Below are 16301 nucleotides of genomic sequence, written 5' to 3'. Positions count from 1 at the left end.
CAGCTTCTAATGCTTTTATTTTATTATTGTTATTTGAAATATACAAATTTATTATTATTATTATTATTATTATTATTGGTCTTTTTTGAGACAGGGTCTCCCTATAGCTGTAGCTTACCTGGAACCTGATATATAGACAAGGCTAGCCTTGAACTCATAGAGATCCACCTGCCTCTGCTTCCTGAGAAGAGGGATTAAAGGTGTGAGCCACCACAGCTGGCATGAAAGAAATTTCACGAAACCTTTTAATTTTCAAATATTTCTACATTTACTTCTAAAACAAAGGCTAGTCTTGTTACCGCAACAGTCAAGTCTTCAGCTAACTGATATAAGTGGCCTGAAGTAGTATACCTGGACATAGCTCTAAGAGGAGCCAAACACTGACACATTAGGCAATTGGTTTGTGGGTATTAATGTTTGCTCTGGGATTTTGCAGAAAACTCTAATACCATTTGTCTGGGCTCCTGAGCAGCACAGCTTGATGCTGACTTAAACTTTCTTAAGTTGTACATATGAAAAAAGGCTCTTATCTGATATCATAACTCAAATTCAACATGAAAAAAGCCCAAAAGAGTGGGTCTTGTTGGGAGACTAGGGAATCTTCAGCCTGTGCTCCTTAAACTGTTCATCTCTGTAATCTCATAGTGATGAGTCAAACTGTGCTACTGGTTTGTGGCAAATGAATGTCCTGTCTAGCCTATCCTGAACTAATTTTCCTATTATTGCCCTTTTTGATGAATGGGGTTATTGTTAATGCATTTATTTAAACAAACAGACCACCATTTGGTGAGAAAACCAGGCAACATGGAGCCCCCCACCAGATTAATAAAAAGCCAATCAACATGAAGCACATAGTGTGTTGTGGCTAAGTGATAAATAATTACTTACTCTCTCATGCTACGAGTCTGTCCTGCCAAACTTCCTTTGGGAGACTCCTAACCCCTCTATGCTCACCTTTGGAGTTCACTGTCAGGCAAGCAGTCTGGCACAGTCATGTTGGGGTTTATGATAAATAGGCCACTGTTAGAGCCCTGTGTACACCAAATAAGAGCTGTTCTTCCATTGGCTATTCTTTTCCAAGAACCTGTGTGTGCGTGCGTGCGTATGTATGTATGTATGTATGTATGTATGTATGTATGTCGGGTGGGTAAACAAGAGGAACTCATTGCTATGACTCTCAGATCCCCAATACTGAGCAAGCTTAGCTTTTCTGACTGCATGGGAACGGCTGGATGCCCAAGTTCATCTGTGGTTCTGGAATCTTCATCCCAAAAATTGACACGGAAGAATGACTTGCTGCAGGATCATAACACACACACACACACACACACACACACACACACACACACACCCTAACCCCACCCCACCCCATCCCCGCTTCTGGGGAGTGAACATAGGATGCTTGTCATGGTTATGCAAATACTCTGCTACTGAACTACAGCCCCAGTCCCAGTCCTGCAAGACCATTTTGTTTTCTTGGCTGTTTTTGGAGACTGGGTCTTGCTATGTAACTCTGGCTGGCTTGGAACTCACTAGCCCTGCCTAGCTTCCAGCTCATGGCAATCTCCATTTCAGCCTCCCAAGTGCTGGGATATACAAGATTGAGTCACCATGTTCAGCCTTTTTCTTTTTTTCTTTTCTGAGCCTTTCTGAAGACCAACAATGCATTTTCAGTCTCATCAGAGCAGCAGGTGGCTTTCCGAGAGGGACATAAGCAGGCTTCTTAATGCACATCTGAATCCAATTTGGGGGATTGTCTCTGACCTCGGGTAGCAGATTGATCATTCAGCCATTCTTTCCTTCAACTACTCCTTCCGGAGCACTTGCCATGTAGGTGCTGAAACACAGAAGGATCGTCTCTTCTGGAACTTAAGTTCTAGAAGGGGAGACCAACAATAAACAATACACTTAAGGCAAATCCCTGCAGTTGCTACTTCTAGCTCCCATCTTCCCCTGGCGTGTTGTTAAGGACGCACTCCCAGATGTCCCTCTCAGCAGACGGAGACTCGCGAGGATTTGAGACCTAGGGCGGGATCTCGTCCTGGTTGCCTGGAGACCGCGCAACCTCTGCAGGCCGCCTCGTTTATCCCTGGGCCGCAGTGACTCAGACCGCTGGCAGCATGGTGAGGAGTGGGCGGCTGGGTGCGCTGGGTCTCGAGTGCGCAGGGAACCTGGGGCGGGACAGGGGGCCCTTCGCACAGAGATGCGTGGCAGGACAGATCCCGGGGACTGGGAGGCCGGGGGTGAGCGGCCTGCAGCTCTGGATTCCTGGAAGCTTGGCGCTTCCGTGGGGTCTCAGTGGGGGAAGACAGGATGCCGGGGACTGCATACACTCGAACTAAGGTTTGGCTCTGCAGGACCCTGTGGTCACTGGGGTGGTCTTAGAAATTGGCAGACCGAGAGCCTGGTGTGCAAGGTGTCCAAAACAGAGACCCTGCGTCTGTCAGATCCTTGGGATTTAGGATTTCACCACTTGGGGTCCTGAGGCACTTAAGAGCCCACAGGGAGCAGAGAGTTAGTACCGGGAGAAACTCCAGAACCTTTGTCTGGAATTGAGAATCTAGGGCATACTACGGTGGTTGGAGGAATCTCTTGTCTAGTCAGAGAGTCGCGTGCCATGGGGTGCCCAGAGCACCGCCTTGGGGTGCAGGGACCTCAGACCCCTTCTGAGAAGAACAAGGCAGAATCTTCCTGTCTCCTCAGGTCTTGCGAGGCACCTCCCATTTAGGTTATAGCAGTTGTCAGTAATGCAGTTTCTAGGCAGGTGCACCAAGAAGAGATGGTTCATCGTCAGCTGTAGTGATGGCATCTTCCTGTGGGAGAACTCCTGCCTGGGAGCTTGATGTTGAATCTTCCCTCAAGGCCTTTATGATCTTGTCAAAGTGTGGGCCCATGAACCGTTACATCCAGTAACACACACACCCCCTTTTCTTTTCTTTTCTTTTCTTTTTTTGTATTTTTGAGACAGGGTCTCCCTGTAGCCCCAGCTGGCCTGGAACTTGCTCTGTAGACCAGGCTGGCCTCGAACTCACAGAGATCCACCTGCCTCTGCCTCCCGAGTACTGGGCTTAAAGGTGTGCATCACTACGCCGGGCCTCCCAGTAACCCATTTATGGAGCACTCACAGTGTGTGTTGTTTGCAGTCTTTTTTGTTTGTTTGTTGTTGTTGTTGTTTTCTTTTTTTTCTTTTTTTTTTTTGGTCTTTTTGAGACAGGGTCTCCCTGTGGCTCTAGCTGACCTGGAGCTATGTAAACCAGGCTGGCCTTGATCTCACAGAGAGCCACCTGCCTCTGTCTCTGCCTCCTGAGTGCTAGGATTAAAGCACATGCCATCATGCTCAGCTAGTCTTTCCTGACCAAGGTTCTCTGAAAGAGTTTTGTATTTTGAAGAAAGGAAGCCTCAGATTATCACATCTAGTCATTGCTCTGAAACTCAGTTCTCCCTACCTTTAAACAGATAAGAACAGATATTTGATCTCAGCTAAAAGGCTGTTGAGCAATTCTCTGCATGTATTGATTAATTTCTTGCATGTGTTTCTGTGGTGGTTATGATGCATTATAGCCAGAATTCTGCAGTGTGGCATTGGGGGTGACCTTTTTGAGCCCAAGTAAGTTTTTCATTGACACCAAAGAAATCTTTGTCTTATGTCCGGGGGTGAATGGGTTTGTAGTAGGTTTCTTCTTTAATTTTAGAAAGAGAGTGTTCTTTTCTGAAGAGGAAGATTTCTCATTTGTGCTTCTCCAAATGTGTTAACGGTGTGTGTGTGTGTGTGTGTGTGTGTGTGTGTGTGTGTGTGTGTGTGTGTAGGGCTAGAGGTTCTAAACAGATGCTCCTTCCCCATATGCCCATGGGAGCAAATCAGAGTCAAGTCAAGAAAGGAAGCCATTAGAGAGTGGCCCTTACTTACTCAGTCATCTCTTCTTCAAACAAAGGCACCCAAAAAGAAAGGGAAGAAAGGCAAAGCCAAAGGCATCCCCGTTGTTGATGGGCTCGCGCCAAAGAACATGACCAAGGAGCAGGTGAGCATAGTCTCTGTTGTCTGGTCCCAGAGTGGGATGGGCACTATTGCAGATGTCTTGGGTGAAACTCACCACTGCCCTACTGTACATCTCCTCTCTGTCTGTCCAAGCCACGATATGCCTATCTCATGTTCTGTAGTTTCTATCACCTCCACATTATATACTACATTTTTTTAATTTATGTATTTTTATGTGGATGAGTGTTTTGCCCACATGTATGTAAGTGCACCATGTGCATGCTGTGCCAGCGGAGGACAGAAGAGAGTGTCAGATCCCCTGGAACTGGAGTTCAGACAGTTGTTAACTACCATGTGGGTGCTGGGAGCCAAATCTGGCTCCTCTGCAGGAGCAACCAGTGCTCTTTACCACTGTGCCACCTCTCCAGCCTCAATACATTATGCATTTTTTAAAAATGCACTACAACTATATTAAGAAATTTTCTAATAGGGTCATAGGAATCATGGTCCCCCCACCCTATATACTAGCTATTTTTAACTTCATGTATTCTCTTTCATTTTTACCTTTTTATGTACCTGATGCTCACAGAGTAGATATTATAGTAATACATAATTCTTTCTTTGCCAGTAAAGAAAAGGAAAGATTTTAAAAATACATAATTCTTTCTTTGCCATTATAGTGAAAGTTTTTAAAAGGAACATGATTTACCTAAAATTATTTTGTCTCAGTCTGATTAATCATTCATTGTTTTTAAAATGATTATTTTTTACATTTTATTTATTATGTATTTGTGTGTATATGTGTGTGTACACCATGTGGAAGACAGAGGACAACTTGTGGGAGTTGGTTCTTTCCTTCTACCATGTGGCTTCTGGGGTTGAACTCAGGTGATCAGGTATAGCAGCAAGTGCCTTTACCTGCTGAGCCATCTTACTGGCTCCTCACTGGTTGTTTTTTTTTTTTTTTTTTTCTTTTAATCTTTTGAGACAGGGTCTCCCTGTAGCCCCAACTCGCTATGTAGACCAGGCTGGTTTACAGAGATCCATCTGCCTCTGCTTCCCAAGTACTGGGATTAAAGGCGTGTGCAACCATGCCTGGCTTACTGTTTTGTTTTGACACAAGTTCCAACAAGGAGTCACCCTGTCAGGGCTACCTCTTTCTTACTGCCTGTTTGTAGTTTGGGGGGAGGTTGTCTGTCTGCCTTCCTTCCTTCCTTCCTTCCTTCCTTCCTTCCCTCTCCCTTTCCCTCCCTCTCCCTCCCTCTCCCCTTCCCTCTCTTTCTCTCCTTCTCCCTCCCTCCCTCCTTCCCTCTGCCTTCCCTCCCTCCCTCTCTCCCTTCTTCCCTTCCTCCCTTCCTTCTTTCCTTTTTTATTAAGGCACATGTTCTACCACTGAACTATACCCCTGGCCCTGAGATATCTTTATTATATTTTTTGGTAGTGCTGGGAATTGAACCCAGGGCGGTGATGTCTTTGTAGGAATTATTTGAAGCTACTTACCTATTTTGATGTAAAGGACTAGAGAATATAATTCTAGAACTTACAAGGGTCCTGAAAACTACAACATGTGGCAAGCATGGTAGATCCTTTTGGTTCTGTGTTGATGATGACTGCCTTGTGAGGTGTTGACATAGGACTTGAGGGTTCTGGAGTTGTGTGACAGTGTTAATAAGGCTTACCACTTTAATAGTTTAAAATAATATGAAGAAGATTGAAAGAGTTCTGTGAGTTGGAGTTGGGCAAGTGTCTGAATAGTGGTGATTTTAGAGACAAAGGCCAAAAATAAAACAAAATCCCCGTACTTTAATAATCAGGCTGTGGCTATTTGGAGCCTGACCCCTAGTGACTTGTTTTGGCTCTTCAGGCATCTGGAGGCTTAATTCCTAATGACTCATGGCACCTTAAGCTGCTGATCAGGTTTAAGAGCTGCAAAAAAATTAAAAAGGAAAGGATCCACAATTTTAAACAGGAAAGTGGTTGGAAATTAGAATATTACAAATGTATAAAATATTATATGACATAAAAATAGATATGAAACTTATAGGCTGCATCCGCAGGTCAGCAGGTGCAGGCTGAAGGTTCGAGTCATTCAGTCTGGCTCGGCCTGCTGCGAGCTCAGTTTGAAGCCAAAACAAGAAGGAATTCCACAGAACATGAAGAACAGCTCTGTCTCAAGAAGAACTCTGAAAATGATTCAGCCTTCTGCAGATGGGTCCCTCGTTGGCAGAGAAAATGAGTTACTGAAAGGCTTGTCCGAAAGCAAACATTGGAATGGCCGGTTAACATCCAAGACTTGCAGCTCTGGCCCAGAGTCTAGTGAAAATGTTGAAGGAGTCACCCAGGAAGCAGCTGATCTTATGAAGAAAGAAAATCTATCCTCTCAATACTGGAGAGAAGTGGCAGAAAAATAGAGGAAGGCTCTCTATGAAGCGCTTAAAGAAAATGAGAAGCTTCATAAAGAAATTGAACAGAGGACAGTGAAATCACCCACCTGAAAAAGGAGAACTGGGAGTTGTCAGAAGTGGCAGAACATGTACAGTACAAGGTCACCGAGAGGCTGTCTAATGAACTTCTGGATAGTTTGGAGTCACCAGATAGTCAGGAATTTGGTTCTGAAGAGGACACCCTTGAGGATTCTGAAGTGGAAGGCTCAGATTCTGGGACATGTGCTGAAGAGATTGTGTCTTCCTCTAGGGGTGCAAAGTCGTGCATGTGAGGTACATTAGTGTTTGACCCCTGAGAAGCACACTGCCGAGGTGCCTTTCACTCGCTTTTGGTGTCAGAGTGAATTAACCACATGATGCAAATGCTGGGATCAAGCTTCTGTTTGACTCCTAGGATGCTATTATCCTATTAAAATACAGATTGTATGTATTTTTAATGTATCATCTATTTATCTATCTATCTGTCTGTCTATCATCTATCTATCTATCATCTATCTATCTGTCTTTTTTTTTTTTCGATCTTTTTGAGACAGGGTCTCCCTGTAGCCCCAGCTGTCCTGGAACTCACTGTGTAGACCAGGCTGGCCTTGAACTCACAGAGATCTGCCTGCCTCTGCCTCCCAAGTGCTGGCATTAAAGGTGTGCACCACCATGCCCCGCGTTAATCTATATTTTATGTAAATAGCCTTTTCAGTTTCTCAGTGTCAGACATGACCTGTATATATGATAAATAAACTTCAGTTTCCCATTTAAAAAAAATTATATAGCAGCCTATAAACATCTCCACAAAAGGTAAATTCAAAGGAGAAAGACCACTGAAAATATTTAATGTTTAACAAAAATTATAGAAAACAAAGAAAACAATTGTGTTGTGAAATGTACTAAGTAACAAGACAGAAAGATCCCTCCCAGTGTATCTAGATATGCATCCCACATAAATGGCCAGGGAGATAAGACTGAGGAACTTTCCCCTCCACTACTGTAAAATATTTCCGGCAGGTGGATCTCTGTGCTTTCAAGGCCAGCCTGGTCTACATAGTGAGTTCCAGGACAGCTGGGGCTACAGGGAGACCCTGTCTCAAAAAGACCAGGAAAAAAAAAGGATTTCCATCTGCTTTTAGCCATGTGAACATGTGAACTCCTCTCTGGGAACTTGTCTGCTGCTCTCTTGCAGTGTATTTCAGTAAATTCTATGTGTTTTTGTACTCTGGGTAATTTCTTTTACCACCTGCATCACTGGCCTTCTATATGCCATTGCATGGCAGTGATGAGTGCTTTATTTTATGTGCAGGGAAACCATTAGCAGTTTAAGAAGAGATATAGTAGGGATCTAGTTTCTGCTTTGACTCAGGTGATGGATGGAGAATATACTGAATTTCACGTTGCCTCAACTTGCTGCTGCTTGTGCCCTCTTTGTTTCTCATCTGTGGAGATTGAACCTTAATGTTGTAGTGGTCCCAGTACATATACAATCTGCAGAGCAGGGTCTGGCCTTCATTACTATATGTTTTAAACAAAGTCTTAGAAGCCTCAGGGGTCCAGCAGGAGGATAGGGCTGGGATGACAGTTGCAGTCAGTTTACAGGGTGGTTTCCCTATAGATACTGAACTCCATTGTTTTTTGTTTTCTGATTTTTCAAGAGATAATGAGAATTTCGATATTTATAAGAAATCCAAATATCAAAGGATAGTAAACTCTGATACCATGTGAGTCAAACAGAATTAGAATCCTGTTTGTGACTATTTGAGTGACACTAAAGGTTCATGATGTGAAGACACCTGTCATTTTTTCCGACACTTTACAGTAAGTGTCCTGGGGCTGTGCCCAAAGATAACTAATTCTCAAGGGAAGTGAGAGCCCAAGAAGACTGGAAGCTTGTCCTACTTTTTTCTTTAACCTATTTGCAGATTTATAATTGGCTTCAGACCAAAGTCTGTTGAATGTTAGGAGTCTACTGGTTTTGTATAATTTTTGTTTAACATTAAATATTTTCAGTGCTCTTTTTCTTTTCTATTTAACCTTTTGTGGAGATGTTTACATGGTGCTATATAATTTTCATATCTATTTTTTGTACCATAGAATATTTTTTGCAATTGAAATATTCTAATTTTCAGCCACTTTCCTGTTTAAAATTGTGAATCCTTTTTAATTTTTTGCAGTTACTAATAATAGTAATGCTTTCTTTTAGCAAAAAGATGCTTGTGTTTCTTTTCAGAAGTTTCTTAAAAGAATTCAGGAGTTAGGCTGGGTGTGATGGTGCAAGTCTTTGTTCCCAGCACTTGGGAGGCAAAGGCAGGTGGATCACTGTGGGTTCAAGGCCAACCTGGTCTACATAGTAAGTTACAGGCCAGTTGGTGCTGCAGGGAGACCCTGTCTCAAAAAGACCAAAACTAAAATAAAACAAAAAAGAGAATTCAGGAGTTGATGAAAAGATAATTGTTATGTAATTATTGACCAAATTTGAGAGAATTTTTCTATTTATTGAGTATATCCTGTTTCTGGAGCCTTCCTGCATTGTATTTTAACTTTTGGTAAAAAGGTCCTTCCTTCTTCTCTGCCTCTCTTTGCTCACATGCCCTGGTGGTGGATGGGCCCCTGCAGGATGCCTCACTTGATGCCCTGTGCCTAGTCAGGTTGAGGAACATGTCAGCCGCATTCGGGAGGAGCTGGACCGAGAGCGTGAGGAGCGCAACTACTTCCAACTGGAGCGTGACAAAATCCACACCTTCTGGGAGATCACGAGGAGGCAGCTGGAGGAGAAGAAGGCTGAGCTGCGAAACAAAGACCGAGAGATGGAGGAGGCAGAGGAGAGACACCAGGTGGAGATCAAGGTGAGTGGAGCTGGCCTGGCTGTGCCTACATGGTGCAGCAGCAAAGGAACAGGTTGGGGTGGAGACATTTCCTCCTCCTCTTTGGAGGCATAGTCCTTTGCTTGTGCTTTTTGGGATAGAAACCTGATAATTTTTCTAATAGAGACTGAGGTGCATGCCTTTAATCCTAGCACTTGGGAGGCAAAAGCAGGTGGATCTCTGTAAGATCTAGGCCAGCCTGGTCAACATAGTGAGTTCTAGGACAGCTGGGGCTACAGGGAGACCCTGTCTCAAAAAAAAAAAATGGAAAATCAGTGTTTTGGGGGCTGGAGAGATGGCTCAGTGGTTAAGAGCATTGGCTGCTCCTCCAGAGGACTTAGGTTTGGTTCCCACACCCACATGGCAGCTAGCAACCATCCATAACTCCAGTTCCAGGGGATCCAACACCCTCTTCTGGCCTCTGCTGGTATTTGCATGACACAGGTGCACTGACATATATGCAAGCCAAACACTCATTCATATAAAAAAATAAATAAGTAAAAGAGGCTGAGGAAGAGTATGACAGTAATCAGGTTGTTAACACCTGTTACCCCATTGATCACCAGGGTCGATTCTGCTAATTCAGCTGGCTCCATTTGTGTCCCTTCTGAAGCTGCCTGCTAGGTTCAAGAGGACTACTGACCCTGATAGAGGAGGACTGTTGTACGAACTAGGTGCAGGTGTGCCAACCTGTAGTGTGTAGACTACATGGGATCAAATATAGCTATGAATGCAAGTGAACATAAAATTGCAAACTTATTGGGGCCTGGAGAGATGGCTCAGTGGTTAAGAACACTGTTCTTGCAGAAGACCCGGGTTCGAATCCTAGCACCCACATGGCAGCTAACAACTGTTCGTAACTCCAGTTCCAGGGCATCTGACAGCCTCTTCTGTCCTATATGGGCATTGTATGACACGGGTACGCTTACCTGCATGCAGGCAATACATGCATACACATAAAACAAAAATAATAAAATTTAAAAAAAGTTGCAAACTTATTTAAAACATTATAGAGCTGGGTGTGGTGGTACATGCCTGTAATCCTAGGTGGAGGCAGGAGGATCAGGCATTCAAGGCCAGCTTGAGCTACGTAAGGAGTTTGAGATCATCCTAGGCTATATGAGACTTTATCGCCAAACAAACAAAAAACATGAGGTTTTTTTTGGGCAGTTTTTAAAAATAATTTGATCGAGCAGTTCTGGCATATGAACTTTATAGAGTACAATGTCCTGTCACAATATCAAAAGGTTATATACTCCTGGAGGGTATATGAATGACTGTGTTCCCCTGCTAGAACCTCTGAACAGTCTTTGAAGAGGCCAAGGGAAAGCAGTTCCATCTTTCCAGAGCAGAAGAGGCCCTACAGGTCCTGAGTGTTTGACCATAGCCTCTGTGACATGGCAGGAGTATGAGCAAGCCAATCTCTCTGCAGACCGACTCTCCACTTAGTTCCATGTGAGCTGGGCATGAACCCCACCTGGCAATCTTGGTGTCCTACTTGGTGCTTCAGATGAATAGGTGGAACCCCCCACCCCCTTGCAGGTGTACAAGCAGAAAGTGAAGCACTTACTGTATGAGCACCAGAACAACCTGGCAGAGGTGAAGGCTGAGGGTACTGTAGTCATGAAGCTGGCCCAGAAGGAGCACCGCACACAGGAGAGTACATTGCGTAAGGATATGCGGACATTGAAGGTGGAGCTGAAGGAGCAGGAGCTGGCCAATGAGGTGGTGATAAAGAACCTGCGGCTGGTAGGTACAAGAAGGTAACTGTGGTTGATGGAATGTGGAGACATTGAATGTAGTATTGTTTAAGTAGTTCTTTTTGTTGTTTTTTTTTTGTTTTTTGGTCTTTTTGAGACAGGGTCTCCCTGTAGCCCCAGCTGGCCTAGAACTCATTATGTAAACCAGGCTCACCTCAGTCTCATGGAGATCCGTCTGCCTCTGCCTCCCAAGTGCTGAAATTAAAGGCATGTACCACCATGCCTGGTATGAACTAGTTCTTTAAAAATGTGCACCACGACACCTGGGCTAGTTATCTTTTTTGGTGAGAGTGGGCGGGGTTTGGTGAAGGACAAGGCCATGATATGAGGGCTAGTATCACGTTGTGAGGGTTTATTATATTTGAGGCTGGGATTAATTCTTTCTTAGGGACGCTGCAGTTTCCAGGTGAAGACTGGAGAAAGAGTCACTTACTGTGCTAGCCGTGACCTGCTCGCTAACAAATGCCTGCCCAAGTAGGGCTGAGGGTCTTGAAAGGAGAAAGATAACAAGAGGTAGAAGAGAAAGTAACTGTCAAGTGCATGCAATGTGTAGCCTATGGAGATGAAGTCAGTAGAAAGAACAAAATAGGATGGTTTGGGGAACTGGAAAGAGTTGGGGAGGAGTTTGCAGAAATGCCTCAAATGTTTCTCAATGCCTCATTTAAAAAGTAACCTTTGGGCAAAGGCTGGAAGGACATAGGTGGCCTGCCTGAGGGAAACTAGCCTAGGAGAAGAGATGGCCACTGAGAAAGTCTAAGTCTAGAGGAGCAAGAAATAAGGAGGTTGATGGGATGGGTCAGAGTTTCTTTGCCTGGAAGCCACTGTGAGAACTGGGCTTTGACTTGGGGTCATTCAGGACCTTTTGAAAATTTGGGATAGGAAAGATGTGTCTCAGTTTAGCTTCACAGGTTGTCTCACTTCCTGTTGTGGTAATAAAATACCTAACAAAAGTAAGGGTTTATTCTGGCTCACAGTTCAAGTGTACAGTCCATCATGGCAGGGATATCAAGGCAGCAGGAACTTGAAGCAGCTGGTCACATTGCATTTACTATCAGAAAGCAGAGTGATGAATACATGCTCATGTTCAGTTCCCTTTGTCCACTTATACAGTACAGGCTCTTAGTAAGGGAATGGTGCCACCCACAGTGGGTGAGTCTTCTTATCTCAGTTAACAAATCAAGATAATCTTCACAGCATGCCCAGAGGCCCAACTCCCAGGTGGTTCTAGATTCTGTCAAATTGACAATTGTCTCTAACCATCACACAGGTTCTTCCTAGTTGAGATCCGTTTGCCTCATATCTGAAAACCATCCAGCCTCAAGGGATGCTGGACAAAACTCAGTGGTGTTGTAGAAGGCATCAGAGTGTGCAGGTGTTTAGACCCCCTGGAATTATCTGATCTTTGCTGAGACGCACAGAGTACTCATTTAAGATATCTCAGAGATAGGAGGTTGTCCTTGTTAATTCAAGGATGTTATGTGATCCAAAGTGTCTAACAAATAAATAAGCAAATTTTTTTTGTTGTTCTTTTTTTTGAGACAGGGTCTTCCTGTAGTCCCAGCTGGCCTGGAACTCACTATGTAGACCAGGCTGGCCTTGAACTCACAGAGATCCACCTGCCTCTGCCTCCCAAGTGCTGGGATTAAAGGCGTGTACCACCATGCCCAGCTAATAAGCAAATTTTTTATCCAAAATTTTAATATATATATTTTTAGGCAGGGTCTCACTGTGTAGCCCTGGCTGGCCTGAAGCTTGTATGTAGACCAGACTGATCTTGAACTCACCGAGATACATGGGCTTTTGCCTCCTGAATGCTGGGATTAAAGGCATGCACCACTACACCTGTCTGTAATTGCTTATTGAAATGTTTGAATGTTGTTCTAAGCAATAGTGAGACCAGCTAGCAGGAGATTTGTAAGTCTCCTTGAGGGAGCCCATTGCTCTGTGTAGATGTGGTTACTGCTTTCTGGCTATGGGAAAGCTAGGTGAAGAAACTAAGCCATGTTCAGTTCTCATATCTTACTGTCGCTCAGGTTCAAAGGTGATCTCATTGAGGGAAGTGAGTTATGAAATGTGGAGGTTACCAAAGCCGTGTTATTCTGGGCAGAATCCAGTAAGCAGCAGCATAGGGTTTACTGAACTGAATTTTCCCAGGGGGTGGGGAATAGGCTTGGCCTAAGGGATATGGGCCTCTCTCTCTCTGGCTTTCTAGTAACATCTTCTCACCTGTGCAGAAACATGCTGAGGAGCTCACCAAGATGCGGAGTGACTTTGAAAGACAAGTTCGAGGTCAGTTTCTCAAATATATACCATGTAGGTTGGTGTCAGGAACCCCTGTCCCATCAGAGCTTGGTAACTCAGGGCATGTAAACCATATAAACTCATTCCTGTCTAAAATAAGCAGTTAACAGAATGTAGTTTTCTCTTTGGCTTGTGGTTTGAAAAGCCTCCATTGTCAGAGGTCTATTTGGTTTAGTAACCAAGCCCTGTAGTCTATTGCTATATGGCTACACTGACTGTAGTTATTGCTCACTGCATTAGTTTTGGGAGACCAAGTGCAAACATTGATTGTCATGGGCAGAGGAAAGGTGACAGTGGCCTAGGTGCTGAATATGTCACCTGTGAACACTAGTAGGAAAAGCTCCCTCAAAAACTCATCTGACTCTTTGGCAGTGTTGTCTTTGCAGCCTCTATTCTGACCTGGTGGGTATTCTTGGGCACTGCTTATAGGTTCCATCTTAAAAAAATTTTTTTTTTGAATTTTTGTGTATTTCATATAGAAAATCATCTTTATACCCCCTTCCCCTTTGGCACCCTCCCATAGCACCCCGCCCCCCACTGGAGCTTATACATTCTGTTACTTGTGTTAAGGCCTATGTAAAGCTAGTGTCCCCAGACGTCCCTCAGTGCTTAGTGCAAGTTCATCCACTGGAGTTTAGTCAGCCTATCTAGAGTCTCTCCCTTCAAGAATATCAATTATTTCTCACCCAGCAGTAATCAGCTGCCAGTAATTCCTCAACTAAGATTGGGACCTGCTGTTCATTTCCACAGTTCTGTGCTGGGTTAAATTTTTTTTATTTTTTTTATTTTTTGAGTCTCCCTGTAGCCCTAGCTGGCCTAGAGCTCATTATGTAAGCCAGGCTGGTCTCTATCTCACAGAGATTTGCCTGCCTTTGCCTCCCCTGGGATTAAAGGTGTGTGCCACCGGCATTATATGTTCCATCTTTTCTTGTAGCTCAAGGTACCTGTTCTTCTAAGCTGCTAAATATGCTGCTGCCTTTCAGAAATTGAGGCCAAGTATGATAAGAAAATGAAGATGCTGAGAGATGAGCTTGACCTGCGGAGAAAGACTGAGATCCATGAAGTGGAGGAGAGGAAGAATGGCCAGATCAATCTGCTGATGCAGCGTCATGAGGAGGCTTTCACTGATATCAAGAACTACTACAATGACATTACCCTCAACAACCTGGCTCTCATCAGTTCCCTTAAGGTACTAATCCAGATCCAGCCTTCAACCCTACCAGACCCAACACTCCTTTCTATATGAATGGTGGACAGTATCCGTCTGTTATCCTCACTTGAAATTCATAAGTAATGTAAGGTAGCCACAGTGTAACTGAAAATCATCTTGATATTTCCCTAACTATAATGTAGGGGAGGGAATAACTTAAAAGGTGTTCTGCCATGTATGTGCCTAATCAGAGCTACGGTAGACATCACATATTGGCTGAAATGTGGCCAGAGTTGGCAGTTGTCATCATCTCTAAGTGCTGACACTGACTGGGTTTTCACAGTAGAGAATGGCCTTAGGTCTAAGCAAAATGTAACCTCTCAGTCTGCATGGGATTTATATTCTTTTTTTTCTTTTTGAGACAGGGTCTCCCTGTAGCCCCAGCTGTCCTGGAACCCACTATGTAGACCAGGCTAGCCTTGAACTCACAGAGATCCGCCTGCCTCTGCCTCCCAAGTGCTGGGATTAAAGACGTGCGCCACTATGCCCAGCCAGGATTTATATTATATAATTCAGGATAGGTCAGTATTGCAAAAATACTGTTAATATGTAAAACAAGACTGGGTCCTCATCATGCGACTAGCAGGATCTGTTTTTAATTAGGGCATCCAGAGCTAGATATGGTGGCGCAAACCTGTAATCCCAGTACTTAGGAGGTAAAGATAGGAGGATCTCAAGTTCCAAACCAGCCTGATTTATATAATGAGACTTTGTTTCAAAAACAAACAAACACCAGAGAAAAGGTGCTGGCAAGATGTCTCAGTAGGTAAAAGGGTTTTCCATGCAAACCAGATGATCTGAATTTGAATCCTAGAACCCATGCTGGAAGGAGAGACCTGACTCCCTAAAGTTGTCCTCTTACCTCTACATGTGTGCTGTGGCATGGGCACCCTCACTCAAATACATATACTACACACAAACACAGATACATAATAAATAAATAAATGCCATTTAGCCAGTGCTCTCTAGGCTAAGTCCCTGCTGCATCTGCACTGTGATCACAGGAACAGGTGGAGGACATGCGGAAGAAAGAAAAGCATCTGGAGAGGGAGATGGCAGAGGTGTCTTTGCAGAACAGGTGCCTGGCAGACCCTCTGCAAAAAGCAAGGGATGAGATGAACGAGATGCAAAGGAGACTTGGAAACTATGAAAGGGACAAGCAAATCCTGGTTGTAAGTTTCTTATTGAATTCTTCTCCCTTCTTGATACATACCCTGATGGGTCCAGGAGAGAAGGCATATTGGAGGGGATGTCTCGTGAGGCCCCATGTGAGCAGGGCTTATCCTTAGGGCAGAATGGAAGACATGGTGATGCCGAACCCTCTCTTTCTTTTGACTTTTTTTTTTTTTCCGATCTTTTTGAAACAGGGTCTCCCTGTAGCCCCAGCTGTCCTGGAACTCAATATGTAGACGAGGCTGGCCTGGAACTCACAGAGATCCGCCTGCCTCTGCCTCTGCCTCCCCAGTGCTGGAATTAAAGGTGTGCACCACCATGCCCAGCTTTTTTTTTTTTTTAATTTTTTATTTTATGTGTATGCGTGTGGTACCTGCATGTAGGTCAGTGCACCCATGTCGTGCAATGCCCGCGGAGGTCAGAAGAGGCTGTTGAATCCCCTGGGACTGGAATTATGGACAGTTATTAGCTGCCATGTGGGCGCTGGGATTCAAACCCAGGTCTTCTGCAAGAACAACCAGTGTTCTTAACTGCTGAGCCATCTCTCTAGCCCCTTCTTTTGACTTTTTATAAAAATATATATTTTAT

The 16301-nt window shown here is 44.2% G+C and overlaps 1 protein-coding gene across 4 annotated transcripts in view; it reads left to right on the top strand.

Moving 5' to 3' along the window:
* The first annotated feature begins 2035 nt into the window (after positions 1 to 2035).
* Positions 2036 to 16301, top strand: part of Gas8 (growth arrest specific 8) — a 27087-nt gene continuing 12821 nt past the window's right edge. Inside the window, exons 1-7 of one of the 4 annotated variants that reach the window (XM_008842130.1) lie at positions 2036 to 2123; positions 3933 to 4019; positions 9054 to 9251; positions 10812 to 11018; positions 13264 to 13318; positions 14314 to 14519; positions 15545 to 15712. In XM_008842130.1, coding sequence (XP_008840352.1) covers positions 2121 to 2123; positions 3933 to 4019; positions 9054 to 9251; positions 10812 to 11018; positions 13264 to 13318; positions 14314 to 14519; positions 15545 to 15712 — 924 coding nt within the window. In that variant the 5' untranslated portion in view covers positions 2036 to 2120. Of the gene's footprint in view, positions 2124 to 3931; positions 4020 to 6033; positions 6694 to 9021; positions 9252 to 10811; positions 11019 to 13263; positions 13319 to 14313; positions 14520 to 15544; positions 15713 to 16301 lie in introns of those variants that run through there. The other 3 variants (XM_029567848.1, XM_029567849.1, XM_029567847.1) reach the window with 3 other exon arrangements.

Source organism: Nannospalax galili, unplaced genomic scaffold (genome assembly GCF_000622305.1).
Source record: "Nannospalax galili isolate Female #2095 unplaced genomic scaffold, S.galili_v1.0 scaffold2660, whole genome shotgun sequence".
Lineage (NCBI taxonomy): Eukaryota > Metazoa > Chordata > Mammalia > Rodentia > Spalacidae > Nannospalax > Nannospalax galili.
Note: the sequence above shows the minus strand (reverse complement) of the source record. Positions and strands in the feature narration are given on the sequence as shown.